The following is a 13028-nucleotide window of genomic DNA, read 5'->3' on the forward strand; positions in this document are numbered from 1 at the left end:
TTCATTCGTGGCAGGCAAATCTCAAATCTTTGTTGGTGACAACCATAAAACTATTCGTGACGGCTCTTTTCCCTTCAACAGCAAGCCAACAGCCCTTGGAGCGATGTTTGTGAGGAGAGGAATCACGGGACATCATTTGTAGATTTAGTGTCATACTGGAGATTGCGAATTCTGTAATACTGATCTCCATATTATATTTTTTAATTTATAACCTTTTTTTTGTCTTGAATAAAAAGATTGCGAAATTTGTATTTAGAGGCAGGTCTTTAGTTTTTTCTTAAAGGCTTTAGTTTTAGAAACCAGAAATCATTCGAAGAAGGGGGAACACAAACACTTCCGAAAATTACATTTCGATCTATCCAGTTTCTTTTAAAGTCCCCAAATTTCAATTTTGAATTCTTTTTGTTGTGCTTGAGGACCTTATGGAAATTTTAATCATATGGAAGCCTTTGCTATAAATGTATTATGTATATTTACTCCTTCGATGATAGCTTTCAATAAAATTGAACCAAAATTAAATCTTAAAGACTTTGGAAAACAACCAAATCCAAATAAATTATGTTCCAAAACTAATTCTTCCAAAGTCAAATCCAAATACAACCAATTGTTTTTTCCTAAACACTAATCTAGAACCAATTCTTCCTCAGTCAAATCCAAACACCACATTCGTTCATTCACGAGATAACTATTTATATAAAAAAAAAAAACGTTTTTTTCTCTCACTACAAGCCAATGCAATTTCTTGCGGTAGTAATCCCACCGTCAACAACAAGATTATGACCACTTACATATTTGGATTCATCACTTGCCAAATAAAGTGCAGCCTCAGCAATATCCTTAGCCCTTAAATTTGTGCCTTTCAAATTTGCCAAATTTCTCACAAATTCCTCCATTTTCTCCACTTCTTCTTCACAAGGCACCCCAAGTTTCACCCCATTTTCTTCTCCTTCATCTTCTTCGCAATGGTTCCATGCATTAATCAACATTGATGTTGCGACGCCAAATGGTGATATACAATTAACCCTAATCCCATGGCACCCTAATTCACAAGCAGCATTCTTTGTTAGCCCAATAATTGCATGTTTTGAAGCTGTATAAGCATGTGGTCCTAGCCCTCCCATAACTCCAGCAACACTAGAAGTTGAAATTATGCAACCATAGCCTCGTGGGATCATAACCCTAGCCGCGTGCTTCATTCCCAGAGCAGCTCCTCGTACGTTCACAGACATAATTTTATCGAATTCATTAGGATCGAAATTGACTATGCTCTTCTTGTGCTTTTTTTGGTTTCCCAAAATTCCTGCATTGTTGAACATAATATCGAGATGTCCATACTTGAAAATTGTTGAGTCAATTAAGTTCTTTATATCTTCTTCTGATGTAACATCACAATGCACATAAGTGGCTGAAGGTGACAAAGAATTGGCTAGAGCATTGCCAATGCTGTCCTCTATGTCTGCTATTACAACTTTGGCTCCATGTCTAGCAAATAGTCTCACTGTTGCCTCTCCAATTCCTCTTGCTCCACCTGTTACAATTGCAATCTTTCCTTCTAGCCTGTACAACAGAAAGGAGAATTAATTAATCCTTTGTTACAAATAATTCTACGATCAACAAGAAGAAAGTCAAATTATACTTCCTTAGTTTCATTTTATATAGCGATAGTTGACTCAACACGCACTTAAAAAGTGACTTTGTCACGTACCATAAACTATGTACCAATATAACTTCCAGTTATAAACATTCATGACATATCTATAGTTTATAAGAACATATCATTAAGGATAAAATTGGAAGTTTACTACAAGGATTTTTTAAATACAAGAAGGTATCATTCTTTTAAGGACAGAAGAGGGAAAAAAATGTCATTTATATAACGAAACAGAGAGGAATTAAGGAAGAAAGCAGTATACAAAAGAAAAAGAGAATAATGAATTTAAATAATTAAGTAAACAAAAGAAAGAATGAGTATATTTGATTTCAGTGGTATTTCAATTATTTTTCTAAAATCAATGGTGGCTGTTTGAACGCGCTTTCCAGAGTTTATATTTTCTTGGAAAAGCTACCTGTTTCGTGAGAGTTGGAGACAATGAAGTGTGGAGAAAGAATATTTTTCCTTTTAGCTCCTCTTTCTTTCTTTCTTTTTCGAATTAAGCCGTCGATAATATTTTATAGGATCTCTACAGCTTTTTCATGCAGAAACATGCATGAAAACAAGAATTTCTTGAATGGTGAGGAAAGATAACTACTCTGTTCATTTCATTTTATAAGGCTAGCTATGATAAAGAAAAAGTGTCTGACACATATTAAAATAAGTTTTAAACATCTTATAACAATATTTCTTCGGTTAAGTTAAAGAATAGAAATTAAATGTGTCATTGTTTAATTTTTAAAATACAAAAAACTGTCATCCAAAATGAAACTGAGGAATAGAATTTATATTACCTTTTGATAAAATTTGCAGAACCAATTTCCTTCCCTATGGCATGAACTTCAGTAAAAGGTTTCTCAGGCATCACTTGAGCAGGCATTATGAGAGTCTGCAAGAGATAAAGATAAAGGATAGAGAGTATAGAGTGAGAATAATTATGGATCGTTGTTGGGTTTATGCTTTAGAGAAAATGGGTAAATTTATAGGGGATTTAGCACCCCCCCCCCCCTCTCCCACAAGAGAACTAAGGGGTGGATTGTGGGGCTTGGGGGGAGGAAGGGTGGTTGCCGGTTGGGGTATAGTGTGAGATTCCCAACTTTGAGGGCAATTTCCTCGGGAATTCCCATAACCTTAACCAAACTTGGCTTACCAAAAAATACAGCTAGCTTTACACTTTTCTCTTTTCACCAGTTTCATGTGGTCATGTGCTAATGCCACAGGCTATGCACGTAAAAAAGGTTGACCTTCTATATATGTTGTTAGTGTAAAAATAATATTTATAATATTAGAATGTTATATATATCTGTCTAGAATAGCCTGAATAGGTAAGATTGCTTCCCCTGGTAAAATACTCCCTCCGGTCCAAAATAAGTAATTTTTTGGCCTTTTTTTTGTGGTCCAAAATAAGTGATTTTTCCAGATTTCAAGAATGAATTAATTATTTTTTTCCTACATTGTCCTTGAAGTAAATGGTGTTGGAATACGTGTTAGGAGTGTTTATGTGAGATAGTAAAGGTTAATATGGTCAATTCTATTGCTAATTAATGCTAAAAGGTGGATTTCTTAATTTGTGTGAAAACATCCAAAAAATCACTTATTTTGGACCGGAGGGAATATTTTTTAACAAATATCGGATAGGTTACAATATCGATGTAAAAGCTACTATATTTTTATGACTTTGTTTATGATTTGCCTAAGAATATGCATATTAACTGGTTCACTCAAATAGTGAGTAAAAGGTATACTAAACTGTTCATTCAAATCTTAAGTGAAATATCACCAATTAAACTAAGTGATCTTCTACCAACTTTTTTAACTTCATAAAAATTAATCTCTATGTTTTAGCGTATAATTACATAGCTTATTTACCAAAATAAAGTATAATTAAATTTCTTATCTATTTAGAAATTTTTAAGATATTTTGATGAAATCTGGGTGGTTGGGATTATTAATTTTCAGAAATTGTTACCAAAAAGATATTGGTAAGTCCTCCTCAATTTGTCCAATGGGTATAATTACAATACATTGTCTTGCTATATTCACATAATATACAGTTTGTAATTTATAACATAATGTAACCGTTTATTGCATGCTTTTATATTATTTTTGCTACATTGGATTGATTGAAATCTAAGGAGATCTATGCTGACTAAAAATAACTCTATAAGAAAAATAATGTATACATCCACGAATCAATTCCTCAATAGCAATTTACATAGCTAATAGGCAAGGAATGGACCATGAAATAGGAAACAACGTTATTTTGACACATAAAATCGGAATTGTTTAACTCCAATATTAATGGAGAACTTACTGTATCAGTACTATCTTTGATTAGCTTATACCATTACCCAAATGATCACTTATTAATTATCCGAAATTATCTAATAAAGTCATTTTTTTGTTTGTAACAGAAAAATCATTTAACTATGCCTATATATAGCACTCAGAAGGTCAATCAAATAGATTTCTCAAACTTTTAATTGTCAAATATCTTTTTTCTTCCTCGTAATTATCAACTTTTATCTTCTTCTTTTTTTACTTTTTTATTATTATGATTTTTCTAGTTTTAATCTATATATGGAGTTACCTTAGAACAAACAAATATTATTTATAAAATAAAAAAAATAAAAACTTAGTTTTCTAGCATATATAATGCCAGAATAATAGTATAATTGAGCATAATTTTTAAGAATACATGACGTATATTATTTCTTATTTTTATTATTATTTAAATAATTATTTTTATATTATGTGCATGGAATATATATTTTAAATATTTTCTTATTTTTAATTCTGTAAATAAATTTCTGACTTTTTGTTTTTAATATCAATATTATTATTACAAACAAATTGTTCTAATTAATTTTTTTTTAACTATGTTCAATATTTTATTATTCTAACATTTATATGCTTAAATAATATTTTTTTAATTTATAAGTAAATTTATTTTTTCTATAGGTAAGTCCATAATATAAATTGAAAGAAAAAAATTATAATATAAAGAAGTTAAAAGAAAATAAAAAGAAGACAAAAGTTGATAATTTAGAGGGTAAAATAGGTATTTGGTAATAACAATTTTGAGAATTCTAGAGTGACCTCCTGAGTGATGTTGGCATAATTAAGCGACTTAGCTATTACCAAGGAAAGAAAGATAACTTTAGTAGGTTATTTCAGATAGTTGAGTGACCATTTGAATAATGGAATCTGTATATACTAAATGAGTTTAATATTTATGTAAAAAGAATTAGATTACAAACAACGTGAAAAATAAAGCAAATTAATTTTTTCAACAAATTAAAATACACTAATTGTAATTTCGAGTAGTTGAGTGATCATTTGAATAATTGACTCAATATGTATTAAATGATTTTAACATTTATGTACAAATAATTAGATTACAAACAACGTGAATAATAAAGCGAATTAATTTTTTCAACAAATTAAAATACACTAATAATGTAATAGTTTTTTATATCAGTGTATATAAAATAAACCATTTTGAAGTATGTATATGATTATCTTCAGTTTCAAAACAACACCACAAAAGAATAAGGGGTGTAGTAGTACTTCATAAAATCATCTATATTATTACAAAAGCATGAATACAATGCTGGTTTACAAAAATAATCTTGTAATATTAAGCATAATAACATGATAAAAGGACATAGCTTGAATTCTAGATATTAGCCTTATAATCGTATTAGTTTTAGGACATAATGCTACACGTTAAGAATCCTACATGATTACCTTTAGAAATCCTATTAGTATAATTACTTTCGGGCTGTCTAATTCATATAAAATTTAACAAGTAATATCTTTAGTCATGTAATCCTATTACTTTTAGAAAAAATGAGAGCCTATGTTATTATAAAATCATAAATGCAATACTACTATATCAAAATAGCCCTAAAATATTAAACGAAAGAACTCACAGGGAAAGGACATAACTGCAATAACCTATTTTTTGGACTACAATACCTATGCTAATTTTTAATATTTAAGATTTTAAAATTAATAAAAAAAATTCTATTAAATTCTTATTAAAAATATGTAGGAAGGTTTAATAAAATCAATTTCATAAGAATTCTCCTTATTGGCAATACACTACCACTCCATAACGTCCAATACGAAGAAAAAATAAAAGTAATATTAAATGGACTGCATAAAGAGTTTAAATTGAGAAAAAAATACCCCGCGATAATATATTTTTATAATATATTTAAACTATTTTCCTACTCAAATAATATTTTTTATCAATTTTTCGTGTAATATTGAAAAATACTCAATTATTAGACAACAAGTAAGAAAATATTTAAGAATATAAATGTGTGAGAAAGAGAGAAAAACATAATTGGTAAGAGTCAATACCACTAATGATTCTACAAACATAAAGATCAAAAGTGAAATGTCATATCAATCTTTTACTCTTTGAAAATAAAATTTTGGTGGATAAAATTATAATTAAGATTAAATATTCAAAATAAGAGATGAACTAATATTAAGTTCCGAATCAACATAGAATAAATTATTTTTTATGTTAAAACCAAATAATTAAATCTTTTAACTAATTATTTAGCAAGAGAATCCAATTCAATTATTTTTTAAGTTCATATGAGTAAAATTCTTATTCAAGCTAAAAAAATCTTAGGGTACATAAATTTATTCCATAAAAGAGCGTTAGAACACAAAGTAAAAAGGTTAGTATATTATTAATAATCAAAATTCTATACAAGTGTCTGAGGAAGCACAATCAAAGCTAAATCCTAAACAAGAATAAGCTTTCAAGACTATATTATAAAGAGTCAACTCTGGTATAACGGGATTATTCTTTGTAGATGCCTCCAAGGGAATCGAAATGATATTTCTATGTCATGCATTACTTGCAAATATCATATCAAGAGGCATGACACTGTTAGCAATAATAGCAAGTGGTATACCAACAACGATTTTATTGTGAGGCCACCCACTTTAGATTTGATATACCTCTTCAAACAATTTAAATAACCATCACAAATATATCAAAGCAGAGCAATGGTGCTAAATTTATAAGGATAGCAAAATTGATAATATGGAATGAAGCACTTATGGCTAAGTGTCAGACGATCGGAATAATTGCCCGGAGTTCTAATTGGATATTAATGAGCCGTTCAGTGAAAAATTAATGGTTTGGGAGGTGATTTATGTCAAGTACTACCAGTAGTTCCAAAATCGACCAAAGCAGAGACTGTAAAAACTTGCTTGCCAAAGTTATACTTCTGGCCTCAAACAAAAAAGATTCAACTGACAAAAGATATAAAGTAAAAATAGATCCAGTATTCAGTGTCTTCTTGCTTCATGTCGGAAACGAAGAAGAGCATCCAATAAAAGATGATTTGATTCTTCCTGAACACTTGGTTATCAATCCCAATAGCAATAGTAGTGCATTTAATAAGAGAAATATTTTTATCATTAGATTAAAACGCAATTTCTGCAAATCGCATGATAGAATTAAAAAGATATCTTAGCTAGCAGAAATGAATATGTTGATCGACTAAATAAAAAGTTGATTGCAATTTTATAGTAAAAACAAAATTTCAGATTTTGACTCTAGTAGAAAATGATACCAATAATTACTACCAAAAAGAATACTTAAATAATTTAATACCAAACGACCTTTTACCATACATGTTTGTTTTCAAGTTTCTTATTTCTTACGTATGTTAGTTTCACAGTATATACAATAGACTAAGTTAAAATTGATCTTCCATTATTGTATAATAGGTTAATTTTGAAGAAAAATATGTCTGTCATGCTACTGAAAACTTAGATACGCCGAATAGCTTATGTAATAGCACACATATGGTATATAGAAGTTTTGATAATAACGTCATACATGCATTAATTATGATACTGGTTAATATGCTTCCAAGTATATTCTTATCCCTGAATTCAACTTTCGTTTTTTGAAATTAAGGAATATCCTTTTAAGTTTATGTGAAAATAATTTTTAGTATGTTTATGTTTTACAAATATAATAAATAAAGCACAAGAACAAACATCCTAAATATTGGATTATATTTACCGCAAATATGTTTTCTTGCAAGAACAACTGTATGTTGCACTTTCAAGAAGGATATCAAGATCGACAACAAGAGTTCTGGGTAAGGCAGAGCAACCAACGTATTAGGAGGAAGCATACACAAAAAAAGTATTGTCCACAAAGAAGTGTTCGTTAAAATACTATCACATTAAATACTTTTAAACTATACTATATAATTATCTAACTTGACAAAATTGATCATTTGTGTAAGTTTTGATGATGTCCTTTTATTTTTAATTCATGTATTATGCTAATATAATAATATTTTTCAATAATTTTTTAAATCATCACGTACCATTATTAACGTGCAACGCACGTTCATAGATATTAGTACACTTAAAAATCACGAATCCGCCTTTCTGTATATTATTATCGTATTATTACACTACTAATATGATAACAGGATAATGGACTTATTTATCTTAGGATGTACTACATTTCTTCTATAAAACACAATACCGTAAGGGGGTTTTTTGGTTCACATACTAGCTCAAGTTATTATTAGTACACGTACGTATTTCTATTTCATATTTTTTTCGTTTAAAAAATATATAGATTCTCGTATAATTTAATTTGTTAATACTACCAACCAAACAGTACATTAAGTTATGCACAGATTTTTTTTTTCTTATGCACCCAACCAAACATTTATAATTTTATGTGAGAATTAATTGGGTCGATACAATCAAATCAAACAACCCCTAAACATATTTAGTTTAGTAAATTGCTCCTAATGATAATCGTACAGGCTGGATATCATGGAATAATAGTCATCCTAGGTAATTAAGTTACAACTATGATATATAGTCAAATGTCAAAAGATCCCCCAAAACCAGCTGTGAAGATTCGGATCTACTTGAAAAGTTATGAAACCTATAGGAAAGTGAAACTAGGAATTTGATTAAATTAGTGAGTTATTTACAGTTTGATTCTTGAAGAAGCACGGAACTATGTCTATCTGTATAAAGTTGACATAATGAAAACCTTAAAATAAATGTTGGCTGTGATGATTGAGGTACTAAATTCGTGCCAACACAATGTACAAGCTGGATTCTGTATCTGTATTTGCAAATTTTTGGGATTCTGGATAGATCCCAGATCTCTCAAACTATTGGATATCGTCAAAATCAAAATTTTTAGTGGGATATATATATATATATATATATATATATATATATATATATATATATATATATATATATATATACTTGTCCAATATTCTAAAAATAAATTTTCACTTTTACTTGTCCATTTTAGCATATCAATAGAAGACAATTTTCTTTTTCCTATTATACCCCCAACATTAATTACTCATTTCAAATCATTTTCTTAAAACCACTAAAAATATGCATCAATTAATATGGGTATCATGGTAAACTATGCACTTTATTTATTATTTTTTAAGGGGCGTGAAAAGTCAAAACGTGACAAGTAAAGTGAACGGAGGAAGTATATTTTTAATATCTTTAATGTCCGAGCCAATTTGTAAACATCTCGACTAATTCCCTCTTGATTAATTCCATGGATGAAATAAGTGAAACTAGGAATTTGATTACATGTAGGAATTTTGTACAGGAAGTATGTAAAACCTCCAATAGTCCCAGATTAAAACATACGTACGAGCTGAATTGTGACTAAAAGTCAACATTATTTGCACAAAATTTTACCTGCACTACGCTGGATTGAGATATCGAATTCGTGCCAACACAGTGCACAATTGGATACTGTATATCTGTATTTGCATTTCTTGGGATTTTGGGAAGATCTTCTCTGAAGCTATGTTGGGTATTGTCAAAAATTAAAATGCCTAGTGGGATATACTTGTTTACCCTCAAATCCGGATAACAATTGAATTTATATGGGGTTTTAAGGATCCGTGAACTAAAAGATACAAAAGGTTTAAGTTGAGAAAAAAAAAAGATAAAGACTCAACAATTGCTGTTAAAGTAAATAATCGCAGAATATAATATTGCTTAGAACGATTGTCCTTCATGCCCATAAGAATTTAGAGAGATCCCCTTTTATACATTCTGATTAAGGGTAAAAATAAGGTAGGTCAATTGATTACGTCGTGGATCCCTGTAATTACGCCTTAATGGCCTGAAGTGGTTGAGAAAATCACGTTTGGGCGAGATATCCGGCGACGCTTGGTTATCCGTTACGAGTCCGGCTTCCGACCTTGTGTGTTTCTCCATCCGGTGGTGACTCATATCGAGCTCTGTAACGGTCTCGAAATGACTCGACCTCGGTTGTAGACGTGGCCGTCGTTCTACCTTGCATCCAGGTCGGGTTCGATGGCCCCGACTTGCTCCGGACCGGACCCAACCCGGTCGGGCTCAAGCAAAAAAGGGTATCACCCAATACAATACTAAATTTGAAGTATTTGATAAAGTTATCCAGAAAGTATTAATTATTCCACAAATTTAACAGTGTGTTTGATACGAAGGAAAGTATTTTCTAAAAAATATTTTTTAATTTTTTCATGTTTAGTTGGTTTGTTTTAGAAAATATTTTCCGTACGAACTTGTTTTCCTCCAATTGAAGAAAAATAACTTCCCTATCAAGAGGAGGAAAAATATTTTCCAAAACTCTCTTTCAACATTTCTCACACCCACACTCACCCTTGCCCCTGACCTCGACCCCGGACCCCCACTCCCTGCTCCTCCCCCGCCTTCACCCATTTCGTCTTTTATAGTTTTTGCCTGAATTGTATAATTTCAAAAAGTATATTTTTCTAATTAACCCAAACACTAAATAATAAATAAGAAAATCATTTATTTTTCATGAAAATATTTTCTGAAAAATATTTTTCGTACCAAACATACCCTAAGTCTCAAACTAGGAACTTCTTGTCCATTTTCTTGCTCTTAAGTTTAAACTGCAAGTTGGCTCTAATTAATTATAGCATTCGTTCCTCTTCCTATCACCAAAGGGCACGAAATAAAATATGTTGGCAACTGAAACTCTCCCCTTTTTCTCTTAAGATATTATGCTTTTCCACTTTATTTGGAAGCTTAAGTAACATTGACCTCCCAAGTCGAAGCAAATGCTATAGAATAAGCAAAGATGCAACTCTCATTCAGAACTTCGCACTTTTTTTTTTTTTTTTTTTTAAAAAACCTTTTACCTCCTAGATTCCTCATCTCACATGTTTATACATAATTAAAACTAGAAAAGGAAAAAAAAAGAAAAAAACCAGTAACACTCGCCTTCCCTTGTGGTAAAAAAACCATAATATTCGCTGCCATTTTGAATTTCCTTTTGATTCTGGAAAAGAAACCCACACAAAAAAAATGAGGATGGTATAATATTGATCGATCGCATTGTTTCTAGTTGATTTCGGAAATGAATAGACCCCTTTTTCAATAAGCTTTGTACTCAACAAAGAAGAATATAAATAAAGAACTTTGGCATACATGCCATGCTACACATTTAAGTATTTGATTGACTTTGTGTCCTTTAAGATTGTGATATGAAGTGTTAGCTGATGAAATCGGAAAATTTTATTTTGTGTCTCATACAACTGACACTAGTTGTATGAGGCAACCTTTTTGTCTCACAGTTTTGTGGACCCAGAGATCTGTGGACCCAGAAGTGTAAGATTTGGTCCACAAATTTGTAAGACAAAAAGGAGCCTCATACAACTAGTGTCAGTTGTATGAGACAAAAAATAAAACTTCTCAATGAAATCATAAGCAGTATTTTAACAGATGTCTTTAGGGCGAGTTTGAGTGAGCCTCGGGGTGAGGCGTAGTAAAATGCAATGCGGTGATACGGGGAGGCGAAAGTGTTATGTCAATAAGAGGAAAACCTAAAATAAAGAAGATAAAAGAACATCAAATTTTTAACGTGGGATAACCTCAAAATGAAGGTAAAAATCACGGGGTCATAAAGATCCAAAAAACTTCACTGTAACAATAAGAGGGTTACAAAAAATTTTCTAATTGACTATATAAACAAGTGTCAAACATGGAGCAATTCTAGGTCCGTTAACTTCGTCTCATCTAGTACAAGTTGCACGACTTACAAGTTACACCGAATTTCACAAGGAACCTCAAATGACATGGTTTGTGCATCATACAAGCAATAACCTAAATATGTCGAATCTGTAGAAAATAATTGATCACTCTTATTACTCCCGAGTCTATTGTCATGACCCGGAATCACAACCCCGGGGTCGTGATGGCGCCTAACATTTCACTTGCTAAGCAAGCCAACGTTAGCCAATTACTTAACCAGTTTTAACAATTTAAATCAAAATATTAATAATAATATAATGAGATAGTCTGAAACAGATATAATAAATACCCTATAGCAAAAACTAAACATATCTTAGAAATCTGGAGTCATGAATACATGAGCATTCTAGAATTCTACATATATAGTTTGAATGAAATACAACCGTTTGAAATAAGGAAAAACAGTAAAAATAGGATAGAATGAGACTTCAGGGACCGCGAACGCCAGCAGCTCTACTTCAAGTCTCCAAAAGCGGTTGAATCCGAGTAGTCTGCGCTACGCGCCGCTGGGACCAACACTAGCATCTGCACAAGAAGTGCAAAAGTATAGCATGAGTACAACCGACCCTATGTACTCTGTAAGTGTAGAGCCAAACCTCGACGACGTAGAGACGAGGCTATGACAAGACACTTAGTATAAACGTGTACGAAACAATAATAACAGAAACAAGAATAAAAATAAAACAGTAAAATCAAATAACTGGATCCGTAAGTCAAATACCAAAAGGGCCCCATACTCAAACCTTGTATCACAATACCGAGTACAAACTCTATAGCCACAAACAAACTTATAACACATCAAATCCGTTGCGGCGAGCAACCCGATCCCACCATATCATCATCTGTTCATATCACATTTTCTCCTTATTTCTTCATATCATATCATGCCATTTCAATACCATTGTGGCAACTCAATCCCACCATTCATATCAATACTGTTGCGGCACACAACTCGATCCCACAATATCAATTTATCAACTCAAACAACTCAACACCAATGTTTCTGTAACACCAACATAAGGAGAAATGAAACATGCGGAACAATATGAAACTACCAGAACAAACGGAGAATAAAATATACTTCGAAAACCCAAACCTTGGCAAATAATAATACCAAAATAACTAAATGACTCACATAAACGGAATAACATATTAAAGTACCTCAAGTAATATAAAAATGTTTAAAGCAAGTAGAACGTGAGACAACGAAAATATTTAAGTTATACAATTAGAAGCACGCAGCAGGTAAACAGATATTGGGTGAGAAGTGCACAAA

General features: G+C 31.1%; 1 protein-coding gene across 1 annotated transcript; it reads right to left on the reverse strand.

Moving 5' to 3' along the window:
• LOC109230540 (short-chain dehydrogenase reductase 2a-like) lies at positions 547-2623 on the reverse strand. Its single transcript, XM_019396026.1, has 2 exons — positions 2446-2623; positions 547-1557 (listed from the first exon to the last, which is right to left on the reverse strand). Exons 1-2 carry the CDS (start codon positions 2529-2531, stop codon positions 723-725), a joined length of 921 nt encoding a protein of 306 aa, XP_019251571.1. The 5' UTR covers positions 2532-2623; the 3' UTR covers positions 547-722.

The sequence above is a fragment of the Nicotiana attenuata genome, chromosome 7 (genome assembly GCF_001879085.1).
Source record: "Nicotiana attenuata strain UT chromosome 7, NIATTr2, whole genome shotgun sequence".
Classification (NCBI taxonomy): Eukaryota; Viridiplantae; Streptophyta; class Magnoliopsida; order Solanales; family Solanaceae; genus Nicotiana; species Nicotiana attenuata.